The 27,739-nt window shown below is 49.6% G+C and overlaps 2 protein-coding genes across 4 annotated transcripts; one reads left to right on the top strand and one right to left on the bottom strand.

Moving 5' to 3' along the window:
* Nucleotides 1-383: 383 nt before the first annotated feature.
* On the bottom strand, nucleotides 384-19,933 carry LOC146025711 (cullin-associated NEDD8-dissociated protein 1-like). 3 transcript variants are annotated; one of them, XM_083155723.1, is made up of 14 exons: nucleotides 19,228-19,933; nucleotides 11,315-11,458; nucleotides 10,066-10,220; nucleotides 9,550-9,673; nucleotides 9,203-9,459; nucleotides 7,739-7,981; nucleotides 6,461-6,753; nucleotides 5,389-5,530; nucleotides 3,788-5,281; nucleotides 2,993-3,088; nucleotides 1,884-2,053; nucleotides 1,542-1,706; nucleotides 1,313-1,420; nucleotides 384-883 (listed from the first exon to the last, which is right to left on the bottom strand). In XM_083155723.1, the coding sequence occupies exons 1-14, from the start codon at nucleotides 19,239-19,241 to the stop codon at nucleotides 656-658; spliced, it is 3,633 nt and encodes a 1,210-aa protein (XP_083011849.1). In that variant the 5' UTR covers nucleotides 19,242-19,933; the 3' UTR covers nucleotides 384-655. The 3 variants fall into 3 exon arrangements, with proteins under 3 accessions (XP_083011849.1, XP_083011850.1, XP_083011848.1); XM_083155724.1 differs by having other exon boundaries at nucleotides 19,471-19,933; XM_083155722.1 differs by lacking the exon at nucleotides 19,228-19,933 and adding an exon at nucleotides 17,111-17,602.
* Nucleotides 19,738-26,919, top strand: SEC13 (SEC13 homolog, nuclear pore and COPII component). The gene is made up of 9 exons (XM_083155726.1): nucleotides 19,738-19,911; nucleotides 21,541-21,585; nucleotides 22,449-22,564; nucleotides 23,017-23,168; nucleotides 23,302-23,435; nucleotides 23,567-23,700; nucleotides 23,833-23,953; nucleotides 24,027-24,173; nucleotides 26,312-26,919. The coding sequence occupies exons 1-9, from the start codon at nucleotides 19,909-19,911 to the stop codon at nucleotides 26,420-26,422; spliced, it is 963 nt and encodes a 320-aa protein (XP_083011852.1). The 5' UTR covers nucleotides 19,738-19,908; the 3' UTR covers nucleotides 26,423-26,919.
* The last annotated feature ends 820 nt before the right edge of the window (nucleotides 26,920-27,739 follow it).

The raw sequence follows: 27,739 nt of genomic DNA, 5'->3' as shown, positions 1-27,739 counted from the left end.
GATAGGTTAATTGGCTCCCAACAAAATTAACCCTAAAATGAATGTGTGCGTGTGTACATGTGGTAGGGAATATAGATTGTAAGTTCCACTGGGGCAAAGACTGATGTGAATAGTCTCTGTACAGCGCTGCGGAATATGTGTGCGCTATATAAGAAACTGGTAATATTCTCTGTACAGTGCTGTGGAATATGTGTGCGCTATATAAAAACTTAATAAATAAATAAATAATATAACTAACACATGCTGTTATAGAGCAACATTGCCTGTAGTGGGGGTCCTTTTGTATGCGCTTGCATCACGGATATAAAGAGGTGCCATCTGCCTACACAGTACCCTATATACAGCATCCCGGAACGGTAGGAATTTACAGAGTCTTGTGGCACAAACGTCATTTATTCATAGCCGCTACAGCAGCGGTGTAACCACTAGTAGTGTCCTCACGGGACGCATAGGTAGCCACTATGCAGGGACACAGCAATGCAACTTCTCCTTATATGTAATACTATAGGGACCGCTCAGTGAGCACATGCACCATCGCCATCCCCCTGGGTGAAGGGTCGAGTGTGTCGGCAGGTGTGTATCATGCCTGGTATATTGCACCAGTGGCGCTGTCTTTGGTTTTGCAGCAATAACTGATGGCGGTAATGGCCGGTTCCTAGCTGATGTCCATGGTCTCTGCGCTGCACACTGCCGCTGAGTCTTTCTGGATGTTGTCAAACAAAGAGGAGAGTTCGGTGTTGGCTCTGATCTGTGTCAGGAACTCTGCCATGTGACAGCTCTTCTCCACCTCTGGGATAGTGAGAAGCGCGGTGATGGTTCTCATGGCTGACCGCTTCAGCTCGTCCTGCTTCTCAAACTCCTGCTTCACCGAGCCGGCTTTTACCTGCAAACACAGAAGCGGCCGTCAGGGTGTCTGTAACTCCTGATAGGGCTTCCTGCAGCCTAATATGTGCTGGGCCAGATAATAAGATGTGCCCTGGTGTGTTTGGAACCTATTCATAGTTTGGTCTATAGTGTCAGCCCACTGCATTTCATGTTGGTGATCTCTTGTCTTGGACCATGATCATCTCAAAAGTTTGACTATAAAAAGACAGTGGTTGGAGCACTTCCCGGACTGGCAAAGGTGGCATATCAATAAGTGCCATGGCCACATACTGCCTCATAGCCAAATACTTTTCCCAAAATATACCCCATCACCTCTCCAACGTCTCTCATGCTGTCCATAGCTGACTAAACAGCGGAAAAGTTATCACTTGACGCCTGCCAAGCATTGACCTGCCTATAGCGCCGTACTTGGGTGAAATATACGTACTTTGGTGGTACAGGTGGCACGGAGGGGCTCAATCAGCTGGTCTAAGCGCTGGAGGACCGCGCTGGGGCAGAGGGTGGTCAGACGGGTGAGAATGATGAAGTTTAGCATCTGCAAGAGAGAAGGAGACATTGGTCACACCAGATAACAGGCGGGTGAGTGATATAGAACCGTGGAACGTCTGACGACCGATACCCCATAAACCCCTCACTGCGCCGTCCCCTGACGTTACCCTGATGTCATAGTGATCTCTCAGTCCATCCTCCACGTGATGCAGGTACTCGTATATATCCAGCTGGTCCAGGCAGCCCTCCAGCAACGTGTACATGCACTCGAACGCGGCTTTCCGTACATCCAGGCCGTCGTCCACGGTGTGCTTAAAGGGGCCCATCTCCACCTTACCAGAATACAAGTGGCCAGATATTACAGGACGAAGATTACATACATGGCGTACACGCACAGAAGAATATAAGGCCCACCCTGGCACCACTGGCTGGCATTACGGTAGTAGTCGCACATGGCGGCATCTCAGAACAGCCACCACATGTAGATGTCCACCTCGTGGTCCGCTCACCTCTCGGATAAGCTCCCGCCGCACCTTCGTCTCATTATACATAGGGGGCAGGACGGTGCCCAGCAAGTTCCTGACCAGAGATGGTTTGTTATGTGCCGCTGAATTGAACATGACCAGGGCCACACGGCGGACATTGGGGTCTGGGTCCTGGAGCGGTTTTAAGAAGTCTCCTGTGAGCGGGGGCAGAGAAGAAAGTGACCATCATATATGCCTTATGCATGCGCAGTCTACTGGTAATCTAACTCGCAGCTGTGCAATCGGGCCTGAATTAGCCCCATTGCCGGGCACTTACCACAAAGAAAGAAAAGTTTGATATGAACGTCCCCCGTATGGCAAAGCCGGGCAGGGGCGGTTAGTAAATCCAATTGTGAGGGTCAAATGTAAAATTGAATATAATATATTTTATGTAAGAGACAATAGTCTACAGTACAGACGTATATGGTTACTGGGTTTCATTATTAGGGGGCGATAATGTCACAATGGTACAGTCCGGCCGGATTAATGGTCTGTCCCAAAGTAAAAGGAAACTATTTAGATAAATGTTTTATTTACAGAGAGATATAACGTAGAATGGCATTGTATCTAATGAAAGGGAAACCACACAGGGAGAGATGTACAAAGCCTTGGAGAGTGCTAAAGTGAGGAAAGATAAAAGTTCCGGCCAATCCGCTTCTAACTGCCATGTTACAGGCCGGGTTTAAAAAAAATATGACAGGAGCTGATTGGTTGGTGGTTACAATGAATTAAACCTTTGAGTGCCAATATCTCTGTGAGAGATGGGCAAAATATCTGCCAAAAATGCCAGTGTCGCTCACATTTGTTATATAAATTCAAATAAAAAATGCAAAAAAAATTATAATTTATATTTCCTATATAAGGTAACATTACAGGGCATTATGAGGAATAAAATTGATGTTTGCGTGGCAATTTTCACACCTATTTTGAGAAATTCACTTGGCACTCAAAGGGTTAAACCATATAAAATCTTATTACGTTGCCAAACTGGGTGTTGTGTCACCCTCAATTTGGGGACCACTGGTTTAAGGTTTTTAGGTTTGCCTGTCTATCTGTACAGTTTCCACTAGGTGTCAGTCGTGTGCCTCACTCACCTATACAGTTCTTCAGTAGAGAGTCAATGGGAGCGGGCTGGTCCGATATGGTGAACTTGATGGCAGTAACCAATGTGCTGCGGATATGAGGGGAACCTACAGACGAGGAAGGATCATTAGTGCAGGTAACAGAAAATAGTATTTATTTTGTAATTCACCCTTAGAATCTATTTAGTTATTAGTGCATCTTTCCCCTGGGAACGTCTCCATGATCCTCTGTACTCTTCCCTACACACATCAGCCCCTGATATTGAGCATACACACTAAACGATATTGTGACATCACCGGGTCGTCCACTCCGCACCTGCATCATTGAGGATATCGTTAACATTGAGCATGCATTTACAGTCAACGGGGAAACAATGAGAGACAGCTTGTTCATCCGATTCCAGTCCATACATCGGTGCTAGGCAACTTGTGGCTCTCCAGTGGCTGGTGACTACATGTCCCAGCATGCCCTACCACAGTTTTATCACAATTATGGAAGGGTATGCTGGCATACGTAGTTCCACCACAGCTGGAGTGGCACTCATTCTCCATCCCTGCCTTTATTTGTTCCCAGCTTCTGAAACTCTCTAGAGTTTGTATATTCTCCTTTGTTTAGGTGGGTTTCCTCTGGGTGCTCTCTTTCCTCCTATAGACCGAGTATGTACTGCAGGTTAACATATGTGATGATAATTAAAGTTTACAGCTATTGATGACCACACATTCTGTATCGGAGAGACAGAGGTCCAATGGCAAAGTTCTACTTTCCCCATGTACCCCTCCCACAATAAATCTGGTGTCCGAGATTACCTGAGCTCATCTGCTTGCACAGTCTGGGCAGGAGTTGTGTAGGGTTCACCAGGGTCAGCTTCCCCAGACATTCAGCCACCACATTTCTGGTGCCTTCTTCTGCCGCCTCACAGTGCTCCAACAGAAGCTTCCACACATCATCCTGGTATGGCCTCAGCTCCTCGCTGGGCAGGGATGTCAGGGCTTCCTTCAGAGAGTGTAGCAGTAGATACTGTCTCCGCAATTGGCCCCCAATCTCATGCAACAAGAAGGGCAGGAAATCCGCTGGGCTTCCCACACATGCGTTCCCCAGAGCGTAAGATGCCGCAGACTTCACCTCCTCATTGGGGGATGCAAAGGCCTCCAGGATCACACTCTTCAGCTCCTTCTGCTGGCTCCCAAGGCTCCTTTCTCGTCCAATCTCTGCCAGTGTCAAGAAGGCTAGGACCTTCACTGGGTCTCCGACGCGAGAGTTCTTGGCATCTTGTACGAACTGGACAATGGAGGCGTTAGACTCCTTGGGGCAAGTGCTTGCCAAAGTGGCTACGCACTTGGCCACAGAGTGAAAGGCCTGTTTATGAAGTGTGGGTCCAGCCGAATATACTGGGGCTGTAAGTTGCTTGAGGAGATCAGCATAGCCAAATTGAGAGGTGTGGCTGGTAACTAGCGTTCTCAGGAAAGACAATATAGAGGCCAGAGCACCACCTTGGAGAAGTGGAGAGTGGACTAGCTGGAAGAGCTGTGGGAGGATGCGGGCGCTAAGTTTGGGCAGAGATGCAGGATGAGCAGAGACCAGGGTAGTCAGAAAGTCTACCGTCACCTGAGCCACATGCATGTCCGATTCAGCTAGGAGGGGTGGAAGTTCTCCAAGTAGAGGTTCCAACATTGGCGGCTTTAAACAATCACTGTAATTCCTCACTAGCACTCCTAGGGCAGAAACAGTCCCAAGCCGGAGGGCTCGCTGGTTTTTGCGCAGAAAGGAGGCCAAAATGGGCAGCCCGTCCTTCAGCACTGGGCGCAAGTCAATCTTGAGAGGAGACCCTGCAATGAGAGTGAGGACCTTCACTGCAGTGAGCCGAGTGATCTCATTGCGGAGACGTTCCAGGATGAGCTGGAGAGTGGGGGCCAGGTCACTTCCCAGATGGTTCCCAAGGTGACTAATCAAATGGCCCATGCAGGACAAAGCCCTTTCCTTTACCTCCTGGTCTATGTCTGTTGCCTGGAGCCTCTTCAAAGTGGCTGTGAACACCTCCCTGGTGTAGGATCCGGAGGAGGATCCTGGGGTCTGGTCCAGCAGGCAAATAACTTTGACCAGCTGCTGGGCCACCAGCAGAGCCTCCGAGGTAATCTTGTAGAAGGGGTCAGAGATGCAGGTGACCACAGGTAGCACCAGGGCTGGAAGGTGTGGCAGGAAGCATTCGGGAACATGGCTGCTGAGGATAACGTGGAGGAAGGTTAGTGTATCCAGGCGCATGTTGGAGCTGCTGGATCTATCAGTCAGGGAGAAAACAAGCCCTGTGGGAGGAAAAATACAGAGGTCCATCAGTAAAACGCGTGGACGAGGATTTCACTTTTTGCAATAAGGATCTACCACACACATTTGTTTTCAACTGAACTCGTACCTGGGACCAGCGCAGGTATATGTTGGGCAAGGCAGCCTGGGAGTGCGCTGGTTAGCTCTGTGAGAACCGCAAAGCAGCCCTGCCGGGACTTGGGGCTCTTATCCCTTAGGAGCTTGTGAAGAGACTTCATTACGAGCGGAACCTGTGGGTACAGAACTGCTGTAAAGGCAAAGACTCGAAACGAGCACAGGAGGCGGGGGGGGGGGGGAGGTTCGGTGTGCGTTCCAAAAGGAAAATTTGAAGCTGAAAAGCGCCGGTTAGTTTCAGAAAAAACTTTGAATGTTCCAAACACCAGTGGTTGAGTTCATTAATCTACGGTTCCACAATTCACCACCAAACCCATCCATAGCAATTCCCCTGTGACATCATAGTTTATATTGGCCAACTAGTCTGATGTTTGGATCCAGATAATAGTGTTATGGTAATAAACAGGATCACCATCAGCCCGAACAATTATCGAACAACTGGAAATGTGCACGGTCCGCAGTGCGCAAGCCACCCTTGAGCACACAGCCAGCGATGGCTAGCCGTCACAAGGTTCCGCCTGTGCGTTCCGCCTGTGCTTTCTGGGGCACTCCCCAAAATGCCGGCCATTGGCAGGGAGGGGCGCTGACGTTAGCAGTGCCCTCCTCCCCACGCCCATTGTAGAGCAGAGTAAGTCTTGGCTTACTCAGCGCTGCGAACAAGGGGGGGATAAACATCGATGGTGAGTGATTCCCAATGGTTTTCCCTTCAAACGTATTTGCAGCTGTGCACATGGGTGGGATTTAGCCCATCATCCCGGGGGAGCCTATGTACTAAGCCTTCGTCAGTGATAAACTATCAACCAATTAGCTCCTGTCATTTTCCCAGCTTTCTATAACATGGCATATAGGAACTAACTGGGTGCTGCTTTAGCTTTACTTTATCTCTCTCCGAAGCACAGTACGTAGAGCCCACAGCCTGTAAAACGACAGTTAGAAGATTGGCTGGTCATTTATTTCTCTCCACTTTATCCCTCTCCAAGGCTTAGTACATCTGAGCCCAGAGACAGCGGCCTTGGCTTACCTCCCCACAGCCATCCTTCCCTCACCTGTTTCTGCAGAGCGTTGAGCGGAGCCTCTCCTTTGCCCGTGGCATCGGCGCTCTGCCTCCAGTTCTGAGAGCACCGCGTCTGCCTCAGCAGAGCAATGTACGCAGAGAAGATGTCCGCTTTGACATTCTCTTCCCGTTCCTTAAAGCGGGCAATAATGGCGGGAGCTGCCGTCCTGTAGAACTCTGTGAGGAGATCGGGTCTGGCCGTGATCAGAGTATCCAGGCACTTGGCTGCGGAGCGTCTGACTTTCCAGCTCATGTCATCATCATCACTGTACTCGTCCTCACTCTCTGCGGAGACCAAACAATCAGTCAGAACCCTCCGGTATCAGCATTTGTCTGACACATTACACCGCTTTTACATCGCACCCGGGATTTGAACACAGGTCCATCCCGGGAGCGACCCGGCATTTGCAAGGTGAAGCTCCCACAGCGACCCAGCAATAAGCCGGGTCGCTGATGTAATCAGGTGGGACTGAGTGGCGGGGCACTCGGAGCTCCAGGTTACCCGTTCACACTGCTCAGCAACCAGGGTCCGACCAGGGTAAAACCCTTCTTTTAACCCATGTCGGATTGCCAGGTTGCTGGACCGAGGATTTTTCAAAAGGCCCTTTCACACCGCACAGTGACCCGAGTCGACTGCAACAATTGTATATGTCAGCTAGATGCAGGGCTTCTCAGGCTGGACCCTCAGGAATCCCCACAGTTCCTGTTCTCCAGGTAACCTGTGGATCTTTAAATGTGACACCTGTGCACCTGATGGGTGGTCTCAAACACGTGAACTGTTGGGGCTCCTGAGGATCAGCATTGAGAACCACTGGGATAGAGTCAGTGGCGGATTTCCCACTAGGAACTTTCCACCTTCTGGGGACAGCACAGCAGGCCCCCCCCCCCCCCCCCCCCCCCCCGCACCAGAGTCACTGAAGCGGTTGTAGGTGGCAATTTGTGTGCTCAAGGTGTGGGAGAGGTTGGCCATACTGGCCTATTTGCTTTGTGCTGGGAGGCTACAGCTTCTGGACTGGGGGGCAGAACCTGGGCCAAAAGTGACATTATAATGTTGTCTATACAGAGCTGGCTCTGCAGCTATGAAATACAACCGTCAATGCTGAGGCTAAAGGGATTCGTTAAGGGGGCATCAAATAATATTTTGCCTAAGTTCAGCTTGATCATTGAACGGGCCAGATTTCATGGGTCCCACTGGGACCTGCCGGACCCTAATGTGAAAAATCCGGGGGTGCTTTTATATCTTTCACTTTTGAAGTTGCATGGTGCCCACCTTGCTCTTCCTCACTTTCTGTCTCCATCATCTCATCCTCCTCCTCACTGTCGTAGTTGTAGTTGGGGTCATACGCAATGTACTTCAGGCTCAGCTCCATGATGGTGGAGACGTGAGGCGAGATCTCCTTGGGACAACGTCTGATGAAGGAATCCAGGGCCTGGAAACACTGCTCCTGTAACTCGTCGTCTTCCACCTTGCAGAAGCCCAGCACCAGGGGCAGGATGGTCTCCAGGTGAGGGCCTGGAGAGGGGAGATGATAATATGTGGGTGTTAGGGCGAGAAGTGTGGGGCACGATGAACACGGGTGGCTTCTTCTCCATAACAACACAACAGCTGACGGAATTACTGAGCCAGTATCCCACCCCCAATCTGCTGCATCCCTGAGACGCTGCCAGTCAGGAAGCCGCGCCCACCATTAGCAGCATGTCAGTAAATATTAGACCGGATAAGAGAGTTTGCAGATTGCCATATATACAGGCATCTTTTCTCCGCTGCTGAGACCAGCGCGACACTATTCAATTGCACGGCAAACACAAAGATACCGAATGTCATTATGCTGCTGCAGAGATATGATCAGCAAACACACATGAGATAGCAAAAACCGTAGGCGCTGCTCCTGTGCCGCCATCTCCTGAGACATAGAAGCCCCACACGGACACAGGGACACAGGGACACAATAGAGACAGCTGGAGATAGGGGCCTGTTTCTGAGTCGCACATATATGCTGCAGATTTATCACAGCTTGGAGAGAGATAAAGTTGATAGAATAAATTACCAGACAATCAGTTCCCCACTGCCCATTTACAGGCTGTGTTGGAAAAATGACAGTTGGGGGCTGTTGACTGTTCCTTTGGGGTCTGTGAATAAATATATTTATCTCTATCGAATTTATCTCTCTCCAAGCGTTGATAAATTTGCCATATAATGCGGTAGTGATTCTGGGCCTCATTCATGATTGTATGGAATTGTGCAGCTGCAAGATGTCTGCAGGAGATAGACGCCTTCTTCGTGAATTTGCGAGATCCGAGTGCTGCGTTCAGGAACTCAGCCTTGGATAACTTAGCAACCGCCAGTCAGTCAGTGTAAGGTGAAGCTTCCTCAGCCAGTATCCACCGGTCCAATAACTCTGCGTCTAGCAAACAGACCCTGGACCCAGGCCGACTTCAAAATGGGGCTGAGGCCCCTCATTTTTAAGAACGGTGGCAGATCCTGCCCCCAAACATGCTGCTACTGATGGCGGACTGTGAGCTATATCCCAAGACCCATTCTCCATATGTGCAAAACGGGTCTTTCACTCCATCGATGTGACTTCGCCCTCATTTTGAAATTGGGAGCAGCTCAGAACCAGGCCCAATATGAATGTGAAGTAACGTAGTTACAGGTGTTCTAGGTGGGCTGAGGGGGTTCCCTGGCTCTCAACGCATTTTGGCCAGCAAAGACCACGAGATGGGCCCTCCTTACCCAGTCTGTGCCCTGCTTGCCAACTGACAGCTGCCAGGCACTGGATATACGTCCGGGTGGTGGATGTGGATTCATTCTTCTTCAGTTCCACCACTAGATGCTCGACAAGCTCCGTGAAGAGGTTCCCATTGCATGTCTGTACCAGAAGCCCCAGGGCCAAGACCGCTCTCTTCCTCACGGCAAGCCGGGGGCTGGTGAGCTGGGGCAAGAGACAGCTGAAGATGGAGGGATGGAAAGAGAAGAGAGCACCTCCCAGCCTGCCAGCGACACAGAGACAGACATTACACTGAGGAATGTGGAGAATATAATGTACACTAATATCAGCACCCTATATAGTATATTCCCACCTTCCCAACATGTCAGACAATATATCCAGGGCCTCCAACTGTACGGCTGCGTCGTCCTGCTTTCCGATGGCGCCGGTCAGCTGTCCTGTGATCTTCCTGCACACATTCACAGCTAGCAGAGAGCCTAGAGGGAAAAGGGTGTGTTATTTCTCCATCTATGGGGGCCAATTTATCAACAAGTGATAAAACTCATTGCGAGTGATAAAACTTGTTGTGCTCCAGCCAATCAACTCCCAACTGTCATTTTTCAAACACATGGCAGTCGGGACCTGGACACGTGGCAGTTGGGGGTTGAAAGCAAGACGTGCTGGGACCTCAACACATGGCTGAACACGTGACAGTTGGGATCTGAGCACATGCCAGTTAGGGGCTGAACATGTGACAGTTGGGAGCTGAGCATATGACAGTTGGAAGCTGATTGGCTTTAGCACCCTTTACCATACACAGCAAGTTTTATCACTCAATAAATGAGCCTGTTAATTCCCCGTGACCCCCCTGGACTATACAGAGGTCTACCTGAGCTTGCCATGGGCAGTTCGGATATAACAGTCTTCAGCCCCATGCTGCAAATGTCTCTCAGCTGCTCCTTCTCTGATAACATGTTACTGCACAGAGTGTCCACTATAGTCTCCACCTGGTGCTCTTTCACCTTCCCCACCAGAGGTCCCAAGCTGGAATCAGAGAGATAGAGCCATAAAACACAGGAACTGCCCCACTGGGCAGCCCACAAACTTCATTGGACTGTCAAATTATTGTTTTGTTTTTGTTTGGCCTTCAGCCTTCATTTGAATGGTGAACTGCGAGTAGGTGGTGGTCAGATGGAGGTCAGCTGTGACTAGGTTCGGGTCAGTTGGATGGAGGTCAGCAGTAGGTAGGTGGAGGTTGGTTGGATGAAGGTTAGCTGTGAGTAGGTGATGGTCAGATGGATGGAGGCCAGCTATGTGTAGGTGGTGGTCAGACTGAAAGTGGCCAGCTTTGAGTAGGTGGTGGATAGTTGGATGAAGGGCAGCTGTATGTAGGTGGTGGTCAGATGGATGGTGGTCAGCTGTGTGTAGGTGGTAGATAGTTGGATGAAGGGCAGCTGTATGTAGGTGGTGGTCAGATGGATGGTGGTCAGCTGTGTGTAGGTGGTGGATAGTTGGATGAAGGGCAGCTGTGTGTGGGTGGTGGTCAGATGGATGGTGGTTAGCTGTGTTTAGGTGGTGGATAGTTGGATGAAGGGCAGCTGTGTGTGGGTGGTGGTCAGATGGATGGTGGTCAGCTGTGTTTAGGTGGTAGATAGTTGGATGAAGGGCAGCTGTGTGAAGGTAGTTGTCAGCTATGTGCAGGTGGTGGTCAGCTGTGTGGTGGTGGGGGATAGTTGGATGAGGGGGTAGATGTGAGTGGGTGGTGGTCAATATGATGGATGTCAGCTGTAAGTAGGTGGTGGTCAGATGCATGGTGGTGAGCTATGTATAGGTGATGATGTGGGTGGACCTTATCTGTGAACAGTTGGTGGTGAAAAGCCGCTGAATGGAGATGGCATATGAATTCTGCAGTGGTGAACTTTTGATAGGATAAACTCTGATTAGGTGATGGAGAACATTGCAATGATGGAGAGAACCTGTGACCGATGTTGTACTGTGGATAGAGGTATGGTAACTGTGGTTGGAAGTAAGAGTAAAGCTTTGGTGACTTATCGGTAGATGGGAGAATAGGTGAGGAGTTGTTACTATGGATGGCACAAATGATCAGTGATACATATGGGTCCCCACACCTCTCTCACCACTTTACTGCCAAGTTCTGCACCTCTCCGTTCCTGTCCTCCAGCAGCTTTAGAAGCATCTTCACCACTCTCCGCTCACTATCCTCATCCAGCTTGATGGAGTCCTTCTGCAGCTCCATCATCAGATCATTGGTGGCCATGAACCTGTGACATGAGGAGGACGCATGGTAGAAGACATCTGTCCAGGACAACAGTCTACCAAGATGTTTCCCTGTTGCATTACTACAGTATATACATGGAGCAAAATAATTTTTTTTACGGATTTTGGCTGTCAATGTCGACACCTGTCAACATGGACCCCCAAATAGTTTAGCGCGCTATACTGCTTTACCATTCCCTATCGTAGTGCGAAAAAAGTGAAAACTCAGGTCAACCTTTTTATATGTCGAATTTTGCATATAAACCTTTTGGCAATGTTGATTATCTATCTAGACCAGGCATGTCCAACCTTTGCCCTCCAGGTGCTGTGAAAGTACAAGTCCCAGCATGCCTTGCCACAGTTTTGCTATTAGGGAATGATAAAACTATTGCAAGGCATGCTGGGATGTGTAGTTTCACAACACATACCTTGTCACAGTTTTTCTATTAGGGAATGATAAAACTATTGCAAGGCATGCTGGGATGTGTAGTTTCACAACATCTGGAGGGCCAAGGTTGGACATGCCTGACCTAGACACTGTTGACCTATTCTCCGGATTCTGTATCAGCAGACCGCCAAATACTGACTGTGAGCCGTACGTAAAAGCGCCTGTAAGCGCGGATGGCCGCAGCAGCCGGATTGATGGCCTTATTCTAGCCTTAGTATCAGCATGACGCCATGTGTATGCTCACAAAGGCCGCTGTTGTCCGCAGATGCCATCATTGTAATTGGCACTGAGCAGTATGCCGGAGCATGCGCTGGACTCCGGTAACATGGCGCCATGTGTACACTCACAGCCCGCTGTTGTCCGCAGGTGTCATCATTGTAATTGGCACTGGGCAGTATGCCGGAGCATGCGCTGGACTCCGGTAACATGGCGCCATGTGTACACTCACAGCCCGCTGTTGTCCGCAGGTGTCATCATTGTAATTGGCACTGAGCAGTATGCCGGAGCATGCGCTGGACTCCGGTAACATGTCTCCATGTGTACACTCACAGCCCGCTGTTGTCCGCAGATGCCATCATTGTAATTGGCACTGGGCAGTATGCCGGAGCATGCGCTGGACTCCGGTTACATGGCGCCATGTGTACACTCACAGCCCGCTGTTGTCCGCAGATGCCATCATTGTAATTGGCACTGGGCAGTATGCCGGAGCATGCGCTGGACTCCGGTTACATGGCGCCATGTGTACACTCACAGCCCGCTGTTGTCCGCAGATGCCATCATTGTAATTGGCACTGGGCAGTATGCCGGAGCATGCGCTGGGCTCCGGTAACATGGCGCCATGTGTACACTCACAGCCCGCTGTTGTCCGCAGGTGTCATCATTGTAATTGGCACTGGGCAGTGTGCCGGAGCATGCGCTGGACTCCGGTTACATGGCGCCATGTGTACACTCACAGTCCGCTGTTGTCCGCAGGTGTCATCATTGCAATCAGCATTGGGCAGTGTGCCGGAGCATGCGCTGGACTCCGGTAACATGGCGCCATGTGTACACTCACAGCCCGCTGTTGTCCGCAGGTGTCATCATTGTAATTGGCACTGGGCAGTATGCCGGAGCATGCGCTGGACTCCGGTAACATGGCGCCATGTGTACACTCACAGCCCGCTGTTGTCCGCAGATGCCATCATTGTAATTGGCACTGGGCAGTATGCCGGAGCATGCGCTGGACTCCGGTTACATGGCGCCATGTGTACACTCACAGCCCGCTGTTGTCCGCAGGTGTCATCATTGCAATCAGCATTGGGCAGTGTGCCGGAGCATGCGCTGGACTCCGGTAACATGGCGCCATGTGTACACTCACAGCCCGCTGTTGTCCGCAGGTGTCATCATTGCAATCAGCATTGGGCAGTGTGCCGGAGCATGCGCTGGACTCCGGTAACATGGCGCCATGTGTACACTCACAGCCCGCTGTTGTCCGCAGGTGTCATCATTGCAATCAGCATTGGGCAGTGTGCCGGAGCATGCGCTGGACTCCGGTAACATGGCGCCATGTGTACACTCACAGCCCGCTGTTGTCCGCAGGTGTCATCATTGCAATCAGCATTGGGCAGTGTGCCGGAGCATGCGCTGGACTCCGGTAACATGGCGCCATGTGTACACTCACAGCCCGCTGTTGTCCGCAGGTGTCATCATTGCAATCAGCATTGGGCAGTGTGCCGGAGCATGCGCTGGACTCCGGTAACATGGTGCCATGTGTACAGTCACAGTACGCTGTTACCTACAGATGTCATCATTGCAATCAGCATTGGGCAGTGTGCCAGGTGCCATGTTCCCGGTGGTTCTTGATCTGCACATGCACCAATGTGGGACCCCAGAGAGGTAAGTATTCCACCCCTGCACCCATTATATAGATATGCCACTCCTGTTATGAGACTTTAGGGGAAAATTTACTAAGATTTGATATTGCTATGGGCAACCAATCTGATCCTGTCTATTATCTTCTAGAGGGTGCTAAATAAATAACTAGGAGATTCTATAATAATAATCGGATGACTCAGTTCGTTGTACAAGATCGTGACACATGCGACAGCCACATACACTATATAGGAAGCCAGAAACGGAGCAGAGCAGGTCATTGCTATAGCATAAGCTGGGGCAGCGGTGATCAGTGTGACACAACCGTCCACATGATCTGAGCCTCAGCAATGCAGTTTATGTAACTGAACACGGCTGGGTCTGGGCTGGGAACCATCCCAGTGACTCAGTCAGGGTGGAACAGGTGCAGGGAGTCGCTGGGTGACACAGATGACATCGGCCTGCGCGCTGCTGCAGTTATATGGGGCATATCTATAGTAATGATTATATGACCTGGGGTAGTACTCTGGGGCGTAACGAGATATTTGTAGGCCCCATAGCAAAAGTTTTTAAGGGCCCCTATTTAGGAACTGATGGTGTTAATTTTGTGCATAAAACATTATTTAAACAGTAAAGATGGGCCCCCTTCAGCTCTGGGCCCCATAGCAGCTGCACCCCTTGCACCTATGGTAGTTACGCCTTTGAGAGTACTGCCTGTTACCCAGGAGGGCGTACAGCTTTCTACTACCTAATGCTGGCTGCCCCCATTCAATACATTATCCGATTAATGGTTTGTGCCATTCTAGGCTAATGTAGTGCCCCTACCCCTAAACAATTCTAACATTCGGATGGAGAAACCCTAGCTGCAACCATTCAAGTAATCACTACAAGGATGCGCAGGGAGGCTTATCATGTATACAGGGAGCTTCCCACCGTACAGTACAGAGAGCATTATAGTGACTAGAAAATACCAGCATCCTAGTGACCACCATACAATACAGAGTGCACGGTGGGGGCTGTTATACCATACAGAGAGCCTCCTCGTCACCATCATACAATACACAGTGCACTGTAATGGCTGTGAAACCATACAGAGAGCCTCCTAGTGACCACCATCCAATACATACTGTACCAATTTGGTATATCATAATACAGATAGCATCCTAGTGATCACCATACAATACACAGTACATTGTAATGGCTGCCATACAATACAGTTTTCACCATGGTATACCATACAGAGAGCCTCCTAGGAGACGAGCTGTACTGACCTTGAAAAGTGATAAAATGGAGAATGATTAAGTAGCAGCCAAACAGCTCCTAACTGCCATGTCTCAGACTGGGTGTGATAAAATGACAGTTAGGAGCTGATTAGTTGGTGGTTTATCACTTTGACCCAGTGACCGCCATACAATACACTTTGTACTATTAGGCTTATTCTTATTCAGCCATTACTTGTGTAAGAGACCCAGGTTGGAGCGTAGTTGTTGGCCACATTAAACAATCTGGGACACGGGTTGGTCTGTATATTGGGATACAGTCGGTTGGTCCACCTAAAGATGGTCGACAGTCATTAGGTCAACACTGTTGGGTCGACATACTGCAAGGTCGACAGGCGTCTAGGTCGACATGGGTCATGGTCGACATGACATTAGGTCAACATGGTCTAGGTCGACAGTCAAAAGGTCGACATGGTTTTTTTCACTGTTTTTTGAGGCGACATGTGCCGACAGGCGGTATTTTATGCCCTACCATCGGCTAAGGCGCGGTCGGAGAATAACATAGTGTGCCGAGTGCATCGAGGCACGGCGAGCGGACATGGTACACGTATACAGTGTCCATGTCAATTTAAGTCGACATAGACACCCCAAAACAATTTCCCACCATGGTGACCTTTTTCATGTTGACCTTTTATAGGTGTCGACCTATGGCCTGCAAACCTAAGGGTGTTTACCCAATGACCCATACCCACTGAGCCAGCTGTGAGGCCTGGACCACACTTGCCAGAATGTGGTAGTTTGGTGCCAAGATCACGCCATCCTACAAAGCCATCATTCTCAGGATTGCAGTCCCATAATGCATTGCAACATAAATCACATCATCAATCTGCCCGGACCATCACACAGGACACCGGCCTATTCTCCCTGCAATCCAAGCAGTGTCTGAGGAGGCTGCAGCCTGGGGCACCAGGACTGGGGGGCGCCTTGCAGGAGACAGCCGAGGAATAACATAAAGGTCTAATTTATTCCATACTGTGGGGGGGTATAGTTATTAAGGTGACTGCCAGATGACAGTGCCAATGTAACTTACTGATTACATTACCATTACATTATGTACATTGTGCTACAGCACCAGCCGGGCAGCCTAAAGCCAAAGTCTCCTTCACACACCACAAGCATTAGATCATACATGCCAGCTGTATAACCTGCGTTACATGCACATGGGCAGTATGACTGGTGAGCCCCTGAGCGCCCATAGGTGCTGCTCAGTCGCTAAGGTAGCACTAGCCACGCCCCCGAAATTGATAACAACAGGGGTCGCGGTAACAGGTCATGCCCTCTGTACCCAAGACCACTCCCTTCTGTCCTTTAACTATTGCGTCATCTTAGTCAGACGGAACTTGGACAGAATTGTCTTTCCGTTAAATAGATCATTTTGGGGCAGGAAATGGGCAGTGATTATGCAAATGCATGTGACCACCCTGACGTGGGCGTGTCCTGGTCATGGGTGGGTGTGTCATAGGCGTGTATCTAAAGCCCCATGTGATTCTGAGACGTGCATAAGGGGAAGATAAGCTTGTGTTCCGCTCGCAGAAATCACCTCATTAGCGCTACAGATTCTTGCATTAGCATAAGGTAGTTTTTCAGGTTGGCGCAGCTTCCGGCAAATGCAGCCCCACTAGATGTGCTATGTCTTATACTAACACTGAATCCCAATTAGTAAGATAAAACCCCTAAACCCCCTCAGTCCACAATGTATCACTCATTGGGGCAGATGTATTAAGCCTTAACAAGAGATAAATGCAAGGGTGATAAAGAGAGATAATCATCCAGCCAATCACATCCTAACTGCCATGCTACTGGCTGTGTTTGAAAAAAGTCAGTAAGCAGCTGATTGGCTGGATGTTTATCTCTCTTTATCACCCTTGCATTTATCTCTTGTTAAGGCTTAATACATCTTTCCCACTATATAAAGCTATTAACTGTTTCATCTCCAGATCGCTCCTCTATAAGGCTGCGGTTATCCCATGCTGTAACACTAACCCCCCCCCCCCCCCCCCACACACACACACACACACACACACACATACAGAATGCATGCACACCTGTTCCTATAACTCCGCCTGTCCCCTCCTCACCTGAAGTCCTTGTCACTGGATGTCATCTTCTCCAGCAGGCTGGAGATATGATAGGTGACGTTGCTCATGGTGACAGTCACAAACCTGCAGCCACTCTACAAAGGGCCGTATGGTAGATAGCTGCTCCCTCTGACTATGGGAGACTATGGCGAAAGCAGGGACATGCGAGAGGGTGGAGGGGGCTCTTGTTTGCTGTCCCCTCTTTAGAAGTCGCTGGAAAACCTGACACTGCACTGGATATAAATAGCCAGTGAGTGTCCCAGGAAAGACCTCTGCTGGTCACCGGCCTGTAATACACTGGTAGGCCACAGTGCAAATAATATACACACTGCTGGGAGCTGCACACCGGTAATCCTAATGACATATAGAGGAAACAACATTAAACGCCAGTATATGTATTTTCAAAAGGGAGGACGGGTTGGCACAGCCTTGAGTTTCTCCAGCCATTGTGGAAGTCTCAGAATCCCCACTACCTGTGAAGTCTAAGCTAAGGATGTCCATCGACCAGAACAGAGCAGCAGTGATTTCCTGCTTCCCCCAACTGCCCCCCTTCCCGCGGGACATTGCCACCCACAGGAGGGACAGTGGTACATTCTACAAATAGCGGGACTGTTCCTCTGTACTCCGGACAGTTGGGAGGTATGGGGAAGGGATGGCAGAGAGGACGGGTGCAGGATGACGCTCCGACAGTGGGGATCCCAACAGTCAGTATCCTGGCTGCCGGTGCTCAAACAAGGGGGATCCCCACTCACAGGGGCTATTCTCCCTTGCGGGGGTCCGCGACCCCCATAGAGGGAGATTAGAACCTGTGGCGAATGCAGCGAGCCACTGGGCCCGCAGCATGGTGAGCACAGCGAGCCAGCAAGGGGCTTCTTTGCACTTGCCCCACTGTCGGAGCCCCATACCACAACCGAGAGGTCAGTTTTCTTCCAAATCCATCCAGTGGAAGACTCAGAACAGGCTTCATAGGTCACAGTTCTGGCCAGCATATGCCAACTGAAGGCATGGGCATTCTGCAGGAGACTCCCTGAAATAGCAGCAATCTCCCTCTCTCCCTGATTATTCTAGCAATCTCCCTGATTTCACCTAGCCCACATTACACTGTTACATCATAGTTACCTCCCATCCTGCATTCTGCAGGAGACTCCCTGACATAGCAGCTATCTCCCTCTCTCCCTCATTAGTCTAGCAATCTCCCTCATGTCACCTAGCCCACATTACACTGTTACATCATAGTTACCTCCCCTCCTGCATTCTGCAGGAGACTCCCAGACATAGCAGCAATCTCCCTCCCTCATTAGTCTAGCAATCTCCCTCCCTCATTAGTCTAGCAATCTCCCTCATGTCACCTAGCCCACATTACACTGTTACATCATAGTTACCTCCCCCCTGCATTCTGCAGGAGACTCCCTGACATAGCAGCAATCTCCCTCTCTCCCTCATTAGTCTAGCAATCTCCCTCATGTCACCTAGCCCACATTACACTGTTACATCATAGTTACCTCCCCTCCTGCATTATGCAGGAGACTCCCTGAAATAGCAGCAATCTCTCTCTCCCTCATTAGTCTAGCAATCTCCCTCATGTAACCTAGCCCACATTACACTGTTACATCATAGTTACCTCCCCTCCTGCATTCTGCAGGAGACTCCCTGAAATAGCAGCAATCTCCCTCTCTCCCTGATTAGTCTAGCAATCTCCATCATGTCACCTAGCCCACATTACACTTACATCATAGTTACCTCCCCTCATGCATTCTACAGAAGATTCCCTGACACAGCAGTAATCTCCCTCTCTCCCTCATTAGTCTAGCAATCTCCCTCATGTCACCTATCCCACATTCATTACACTGTTACATCATAGTTACCTCCCCTCCTGCATTCTGCAGGAGACTCCCTGACACAACAGTAATCTCCCTCTCTCCCTCATTAGTCTAGCAATCTCCCTCATGTCACCTAGCCCACATTACACTGTTACATCATAGTTACCCCCCCCCCCCCCCCCCGCCTCCTGCATTTTGCAGGCGACTCCCTGACATAGCAACAATCTCCCTCATTAGTCTAGCAATCTCCCTCATGTCACCTATCGCACATTCATTACACTGTTACATCATAGTTACCTCCCCTCCTGCATTTTGCCTGACCAGTGGCTATGTAAGCTGCTGGTGGTCAGCCTCCAGGCTCTCTAGTATGGGAATACTCAATAGACGCTGTGCGGCCCTGGGATGGACGTGGGAACGTCCTCGAAAACCGGGACGTTGCCACAGAAAACGGGACAGTTGGGAGTTATGGGTGTGGGGCTCATCTGCATTTGGATGTAAGTCATTTTATGACACACCTCTTGGATGTAACAGAGTGCATACCTGATTCTAGGTGCCACCTTCCAGGGCCTGCACAAAGGTGGCACACAATTTTGGTGCCTCCTTTACAATATCCCTGAAATACTTTTTCAAAAGCAGGTAAGTATGGTTAAATCGCATTTGGAAGTTATTGCATAGGCATATAATATAATATGCTGAGTTAGAATAAAATAAATATTAGGAAGCCGGGGTCTGTGATGTGTAGGAGGAATGTAATGTTTGATACAAGCTGATATATCGGTCCTGGAGTCGGACTCGGAACATTAGTTGCGGGACTGTGTGTGTCCGGGGAGCGGAAGCGGCGATGCACTAGCGGAAGTGCTGGTTGCCAGACTGTACAGGAGCAGCCGGGAGCTGCCACGTCTGACTGCAGGACAGAGGAACCTCTGAGCGGCACTGAGGCCGAGCCATACCCGGGGGGGACATCCAGGAATTGCCGCCATGGTCAGTAACACCCGGCCTCCGTATTCCGTAGTACCGAGGCCTTGCCCACCAGCCGCGGCCATGGCGCTTTTACCCACCAGCTCCAACCCCAGGGTTTTTAACCACCAGCTCCAATCCCTGGGCTCTTACCCACCAGCTCCAATCCCGGGGCTCTTACCCACCAGCTCCAATCCCGGGGCTCTTACCCACCAGCCTCAACCCCATGGCTCTTACCCACCAGCCTCAACCCCATGGCTCTTACCCACCAGCCTTAACCCCATGGCTCTTACCCACCAGCCTCAACCCCATGGCTCTTACCCACCAGCCTCAACCCCATGGCTCTTACCCACCAGCCTCAACCCCATGGCTCTTACCCACCAGCCTCAACCCCATGGCTCTTACCCACCAGCCTCAACCCCATGGCTCTTACCCACCAGCCCCAACCCCTGGGCTCTTACCCACCAGCCCCAACCCCTGGGCTCTTACCCACCAGCCCCAACCCCTGGGCTCTTACCCACCAGCCCCAACCCCTGGGCTCTTACCGTCCAGCCCCAACCCCTGGGCTCTTACCGTCCAGCCCCAACCCCTGGGCTCTTACCGTCCAGCCCCAACCCCTGGGCTCTTACCCACCATCCCTGGCCACTGGGGCCTTAACCAGCATCCAAGGAACTCTTGCATGCCAGTGTCAGTCATGGAGTCATTCTTACACACCTGCTCCAACCACTGAGCACTTACCCATTAGCTTAAACCACTGATCTCTTACCCACTTTTTCTACTTAGGTGTGGCTGGGAGTTGTTGCCCTTTCTGTGCTGTGCATTAATACTATCCCTTGCTGCAGACATGAATGGTCCCTCCCTCAGTGCCAGCTGGCAGGTGAATGTAATCTGTATACCTTACCCACCTGTCCCATCACACAGGGTCATGCTACTCTGCTCCTGCTTCCCCCACAGCCCAGACCAGGAGACTGCAGTAGTAAAATAAAAAAATCACACGTAGACTATAATCACGCTTCTAATGAATAGCTGAATGAAATTAAACAGTCAGCACAGTAAATATGGGGGGGATTGCACCCTTTTTGTGCCATTTTGGTCTAAAATAATAGAAATGTTGGGGTTTCTCTGTCCCATTGGCCTGTGAATTCTGGTTGCTTATACCTATATCCCACTCCCAGAAGACATTAAGCTCTGAACTTGGCCATAGTGGTGCTGGTGGTCCACTGACATTCCCAAACCCTTCCACATCTGATACATGTACTGATTCCATAGCTATCCGGTTTACATGGACAGATCAGACCTTCTCCATCCTATAATGTCACATTTGCAAGTGGTTTCGATGCCACACTCTAGAGACAGCTACTTATGGGACTGTCCTGCTCCCGAATCCCTAGTATTATGTCTGCTTGGTGTCAGCAAGTCGCCCGCAGTGTTCATCCCCTTCTGTCTTTCTCTTCTCCTCCCCCTTTTCCTTTTCCCATTCTTCTATTTGTGTTCCTGTATATACCATGTGTGACTGTTTCATGTTTCTGTAATGTTCTGCTCCTCTTGGGCTCCCTGCACACTTCTTGTGGTGTTATCCTTATCATATTAGGATATCTCTTGGCTAAATACCATAGTCAGGTGTCAGGTGTGTGACTTCTGTTCTTCTCACAGGTATCCGTAATAAACACCGTGGACACATCCCATGAGGATATGATCGTAAGTAGTAAATCCGGTATTGTTATCTCTGTTAGTTTCATATCTATACTAATGTTCGTTCTCAGAATGCTTTATATAAATGGCTACTATGACCAGTTTTGCCATATGACTACCTCTGGAGTTGTTAGGTGTGTATGGGGAACTACAAGTGCCAGAATGACTTAGGATCCAATGGTACCATGCAACCATGAAGACGCCTTGTGAAATGCACATTAAAAAATTGTTTTATTAATTGGGTAATTAAGGCATGAAGGCTGATACCCCTATTGCTCATTTTACTTTAAATATTAACCCCTACTTCCCTTGCCTTAATCCAGCACATTTTTTCCCTGTTCTCGGGGTCCCTTAGTAGGACTTTTCTCAATAGGTCATTTCTGTCCCAGCTAAACAGACAAATGCAATTTTTCATGATTAAAGAAATCCAGAAAACATGACCTGCTAGTGGTACATGAGTATGGGAGAAGGAAAAACTCTTAGAGTTGCTGGACTTGGACTTTTGATGGACGTGGGGGGGGGGGGCAGAAGTTTTCGGGAAATTGAATGTCCGTTACAGAAGCCTCAAGCATCTGTTGCCAAAGTTAGTCACAAGTGGGTGCCTGCGGCTGTATATACCCCTAATATATATTTAAGTGCCATAATCATTTTAAGCTCTGAAAGCTTTCAGACAGGAAGTGCAGTGTCTCCTGGAAAAAGGCTTCCCCCACAATTTCATGATCTATTCTGTTTTGGTGCGGTTTGTGAATATTGTTAGAACGGGTTTTTGTTTGTTTGTTTTTATAATCATACCTCCGCTGTTGGATCATTTTATGTGTCTGGGATGAAAGTAGGAGGCCGCGGTCTGTAATTCTGTCTGTTCTCCCCAGCATGATGCCCAGATGGATTATTATGGCACCCGTCTTGCCACGTGCTCCTCCGACAGATCAGTGAAGATATTTGACGTTAAGAACGGGGGCCAATTGCTGATAGCCGATCTGCGGGGGTGAGTGATGGGCACCAGACTCATTATAACCCCTGGTAATACACCCATAACAAATCTTGGTTCCAGGGAGTACAGTGAGATAATCAGTGATGTTCCATATGCCCAGGGGTTCCCAGCATTGACTGGCATAGTATTGCCTACATATATGTTGGCAGCACCTGTGTAAATTTAGGGATCAATCCCTTATATTTCTGTTGTGTGTAAATGATCCCTGGTTTGCCCTGGGTATTTCAGCAGAATTTACTGCTGTTATACTGGTGGGGTTACAAAATCTGGCTGTCTGGGAGAGTCACGCAACAGTGTGTGTCAGGTACTTGGGGCATATATGCCCGGTAGCGGTTTGCAATATCCCCTAAGTGTCTCCCCCAGGGGGGTACTGGGCATCATGGTCCACACAGCAGCGGACTACAGAACCCTTGTTACAAAATAATTCCATTCTCCCAATGTTGCAGACATGAAGGACCAGTATGGCAAGTGGCCTGGGCACACCCGATGTATGGCAACATCCTGGCATCCTGCTCGTACGACCGGAAGGTCATCATTTGGAAAGAAGAAAACGGGACCTGGGAGAAGACGTACGAATACACCGGCCATGACTCATCAGGTAATTTTCCTGTAGCAATGCTGGCTTTGTCCATGTTCTCGCCCCCTTGAAAAGGCTCCTGAGAACACATCACCAGGTTCTACGTGTGATACATAGGAGTGACTGCGGATTAAATGTCTGCTCTCTGTTGCAGTGAACTCCGTGTGCTGGGCTCCCCATGACTTTGGACTGATGTTGGTGTGCGGCAGCTCAGACGGGGCCATCTCTCTGCTCACTTACACGGGGGATGGTCCCTGGGATGTCAAAAAGATCAGCAACGCCCACACGGTGAGCACCAGAAATTCCCATTTAGGAAGTGCCAGAGACCAATGCAGCCTAAGCACACAATGCATTGCTGTGTATTGTGTAGCAGCTCTTGTTGTGGTTTCCACTTACTAGTCTATCTTTGCTGTACTCAGATTGGGTGTAATGCCGTGAGCTGGGCTCCTTCCGTGGTCCCCGGTAGCCTAGTGGATCAGCCATCTGGGCAGAGGCCCAACTACATCAAGAGGTTCGTCTCCGGTGGTTGTGACAACCTTGTAAAGATCTGGAGGTAAGTCGGAGCGCAGTCCCTGCGACATACAGCCGGGCCTATAACTTCTACCAACTTGATGATTTTCTCTGTGTCTGAAGTCTCTGTAGTCTCTGCAGCATTGTAAACCCAGAATGGTGATTATTGTTGTAGGGAGGATGACGGACAATGGAAAGAAGACCAGAAGCTGGAGGCGCACAGTGATTGGGTGCGGGATGTGGCCTGGGCACCTTCTATCGGTCTCCCCACAAGTACCATTGCCAGCTGCTCTCAGGTACATATAGAGATGACCGCTGTTGTAACTGTGATATATGGTGCAGGTGTGATCCTCTGATGTCTTCTTACAGGACGGCAGAGTTTACATTTGGACGTGTGACGATCCGGCCAGCAACAGCTGGAACCCGAAACTGCTGCACAAATTCAATGACGTGGTCTGGCACGTGAGCTGGTCCATCACGGCAAACATCCTGGCGGTGTCTGGGGGAGATAACAAGGTGCGTATCACAATGAGGACACTGCTGTCATCGTCATTACGTATTTCCTACTGTAGCGACTGCTGTGTGGGCGGATTCATCCGGCGCCTGCATATTGTTTAGTTTGTCACCAAATGAAGCGTCCGCAATGTTGTTTTTGTGCCACTGCTCCGTCTCTATGTATCTGCTTCGATATTGGATATTTCCGTAAGGTGCCCCTACACTAGGGCGATATACGTGCGATTTGGACACTTTTTTATGAGATTGCGGTGATCAGTTACATAAAATCGTCCCAATCGCATGTATTTGACAGCGGGTCCGATGCGATGTGCGGTCACTGACTGCAGGAGAGATGTATCAGATTGCAGCCAGGGAGGCTTGGGGGGGATCGCATGCGATATATCGTAAAGAAAAGAACCGCATGTGATCCTGCCGCCTGGAAAGCTCCCGAGCAAAGCAAGGGAACTCAGCCAATCAGCGGCCCCCAGTCTTTTGAATAGGTTTCTATTCTCCCGCTGCTCTGCGGTCCCCACGGCGAGCGGGAGAATAGAAACCATCCTATTCAAAAGACTGGGCGGCCGCTGATTGGCAGAGTTCCCAGCCAATCAGCGCCCGCCAGTCTTTTGAATAGGATTTATTTCTATTCTCCCGCCGCGCCCCCCGGTCTCTCTGCTCTGAGTCTGCACTGCGCCGCGGTCCCCGCTCCCTGCCTGCAGGTACATCTCGTGCCGCTCCCCGGACCACTCCCTGCTCCTGCCGCTCCCCGGACAAGTCCCCACTGCCAGCCTGCTCCTGATGCTCCCCACTCCCAGCCTGCTCCTGCCCCCCCTCGAACCGGTCCCCGCTCCCACGGACCGCTAGCTCCCCAGCAGCTCCCCGGATTTTTACATGTGATAAATCGCATCTGATTTATCACATGTAAAAAATGGCACATTAAGTGCCACATCTTATCAAGCTCCCCCGGGGAAGCTCAGGGGAAATCGGGGCTGACTTGTCCTTAGGACAAGTCGCCCTAGTGTATGGCTGCAAATTTTGCAGATGGATAAAACCATGCTGCGCTGCAGGTGGGGCAGATGTAACAAGTGCAGAGAGTTAGATTTGGGTGAGGTGTGTTCAAACTGACATCTAGATTGCAGTGTAAGAAGAAAGCAGCCAATATTCTGCACATAAAAATGTAACACTCCCATGTTACATCTGCCCCACCTGCAGTGCAGCATAGTTTTCTCTATTTGCAAAATTTGCAGCCTTACCTGAATCTGGCCCATAATGCATTTGTGTGTCATAAACACTTTATACACAGTGTTCATTCTAGCACCCTGCACCTTTCAAAACTTCTTCGGTCTGATTAGTATTTCAGCAGAGATACAGACCAGACTGTGCTAGAGCACCGCAGCAGAGAGTGGCAGCCCAAGCAGGATAGAGTAACTGCAGGGATTTTGGAAGGTGCAGGGTGTTAGAATGAACAAGTATACACGCAGCCTGTCCGTGATTTCCCACAATGGTTTTCATACATTTGTGTATACTGCGCCATCAGGAAACAATGGTGCCGCTGTCTCAGCCGCGCTCAGATTACGGGTGCGGCAGGGCTTTCCTGTATCTGTATACACAGAGTGTCCACAGTGTTATGATCGCCGGGTTAGTCCTTTATTGGGCCACCTTTCTCATATTGTGTTTAGGTGTGGTCTTGGCTCTGGCTGCTGGTAATATGTTTGCTAGGGGGGAGCAGGAGAGCCCATGAACGTGGTCGGTGGTGGAACTATAACCACTGCAGGGTTATGTGGTGGTGGTTGTCCGAGTGTGTGGCACTAATGCCCAACTCGCTGTAGCAGTATGCCCGGGTGCTTTGTTCTGTGCAGACACCACTCCAGCGCAGAAGCCTTCACGCCGCTGTGTTAAGAACAGATAGTGGGAGACTCATAACTGTCCTATCCTGTACTTTATGTGGCCCAGTGATGCCGCTATTACTGTGGTCGGAATGTGGTGTTCATTAGAATTCGTCCATCGCTAGGAACCAGCCATATATTTGTGGCACAGATACTCTGTATGACGTTACCTCAGTGGAGTCCCTGCACCTTATTTTGTTCATTATGTATCATATTTGACAACAAAATGGCTGCCTTCGCTGTTTTAAGCCCTCCTTGTCTTGCCTCTGTATCTAGGTGACCCTGTGGAAGGAGTCTGTGGACGGGCAGTGGGCGCTGATCAGTGATGTAAACAAGGGACAGGGCGCAGTGTCTGCCGTGACAGACGGACAGCAGAACGAGCAGTGACCTTTCTCTGGGCAAATGGCGATTTGGAGGATCCAGAGGAGGAACTCCTGCTTCCTGTCCGTGGCCCCTCATGCAGCTGGCAGGCGGCATTCCTACCAGGACAATTTGCACATTATCATTAACTCCTCCCCCAGCGGGGTGCCGCCTTTGACAATACGAATTGTGGGATTTTACTACTTCTGAGCTGTTTTGTTCCATTATATTTTTGCAGGACGAGCAGCTTCCTGGGAAATTAAAAGCTAATTATTTGTACAAAGTCATTGGTTATTTGACTGACTGGTTACATTATCTGTATTAATGGGTAATGTGGCCGTATGCCAGGAAGAGGCCTTAGGAATATTCCTGGGTAGATTCGGACTCCAGCGCTACAAAGAATTCCCAATCAAATGACCAATTATTATTGATGAGAATATCGCCCATCCCCCTCTCTGTGCGTATCAGCAATTTGTGTTCAATTATTAAAAAGAAAAAACCTGTTGGAATAAAATCTGCAATTATTATAGTTTATATTATGTTTTCTATGGTACCACAAGGGTTCTGTATAGCACCATAACAACAATTTGTAGGAGTACAGACAAACATAGCACATTACTTACAAATATATGTATTTACAGTGCGGAGATTATGGCCCTTATTCTGGTTCACCCGCACAGAAACAAAATAACTCACCCAAATCTAATTCTCTCTGCACATGTTACATCTGCCCCCCTGCAGTGCACATGGTTTTGTCCATTTGAGAAGGAATTTGGGTACTTGTGTATTATCTGGGCACCTGATTTCATACACCCAGTATCCAACTACGCATGGAGTTGATTTTATATAGTGTGGCGAGCCACCGAGCCCGAAGCGTGGCGAGCGGACGCGGATTACTTTATATGTATTCTGCGTCCCCTCACGGGGCTCGCTGCGCTCGCCACACTATATAAAATCAGCTCCATGCGTAGTTGGATAGTGGGGGTATGAAATCACCCATGGGAGATTATACAATTAAAAATCTGGTCTTTACAATGAAGCATCGCATTGCGTTACATGCCTTAAGTGGTGCGATGCAATGCAGTGAAAAATCGTGTGCCCAGATATTACACAAGTACCGCAATTTGCCTTTGTGTGTGAACCAGAATAAGGACCTATATCCTATCACTTTTACTAAACCGAAAATAAAAGATGGTAATGTGCCCTTTTATTATCAAGGGAAGAAAATGTTATATATTGCAAGTAACCTACAGACGGATCGGGCAATGTGCTCTGCCTCCACCCTTCCGGTTCAGTTGTGGCTGATGTCGCAGCAGCGCGGGCATTTACATGGCCTGCCTAGAT

The sequence above is a fragment of the Crinia signifera genome, chromosome 8 (genome assembly GCF_055691185.1).
Source record: "Crinia signifera chromosome 8, ASM5569118v1, whole genome shotgun sequence".
Lineage (NCBI taxonomy): Eukaryota > Metazoa > Chordata > Amphibia > Anura > Myobatrachidae > Crinia > Crinia signifera.
The sequence above is the reverse complement of the archived record's forward strand: the minus strand, read 5'-3'. Positions and strand labels throughout refer to the sequence as shown.

Coding starts and splice junctions, on each gene's coding strand:
- LOC146025711 (XM_083155722.1), bottom strand. CDS start 17,178: ATGAGCAACGTCACCTATCATATCTCCAGCCTGCTGGAGAAGATGACA. Junction 1,421..1,541: donor GAGATCACTATGACATCAGG/GTAACGTCAGGG, acceptor TCTCTCTTGCAG/ATGCTAAACTTCATCATTCT. Junction 884..1,312: donor GTGCCACCTGTACCACCAAA/GTACGTATATTT, acceptor CTGTGTTTGCAG/GTAAAAGCCGGCTCGGTGAA.
- SEC13 (XM_083155726.1), top strand. Junction 21,586..22,448: donor CATCCCATGAGGATATGATC/GTAAGTAGTAAA, acceptor TGTTCTCCCCAG/CATGATGCCCAGATGGATTA. Junction 24,174..26,311: donor TGTCTGGGGGAGATAACAAG/GTGCGTATCACA, acceptor CTCTGTATCTAG/GTGACCCTGTGGAAGGAGTC.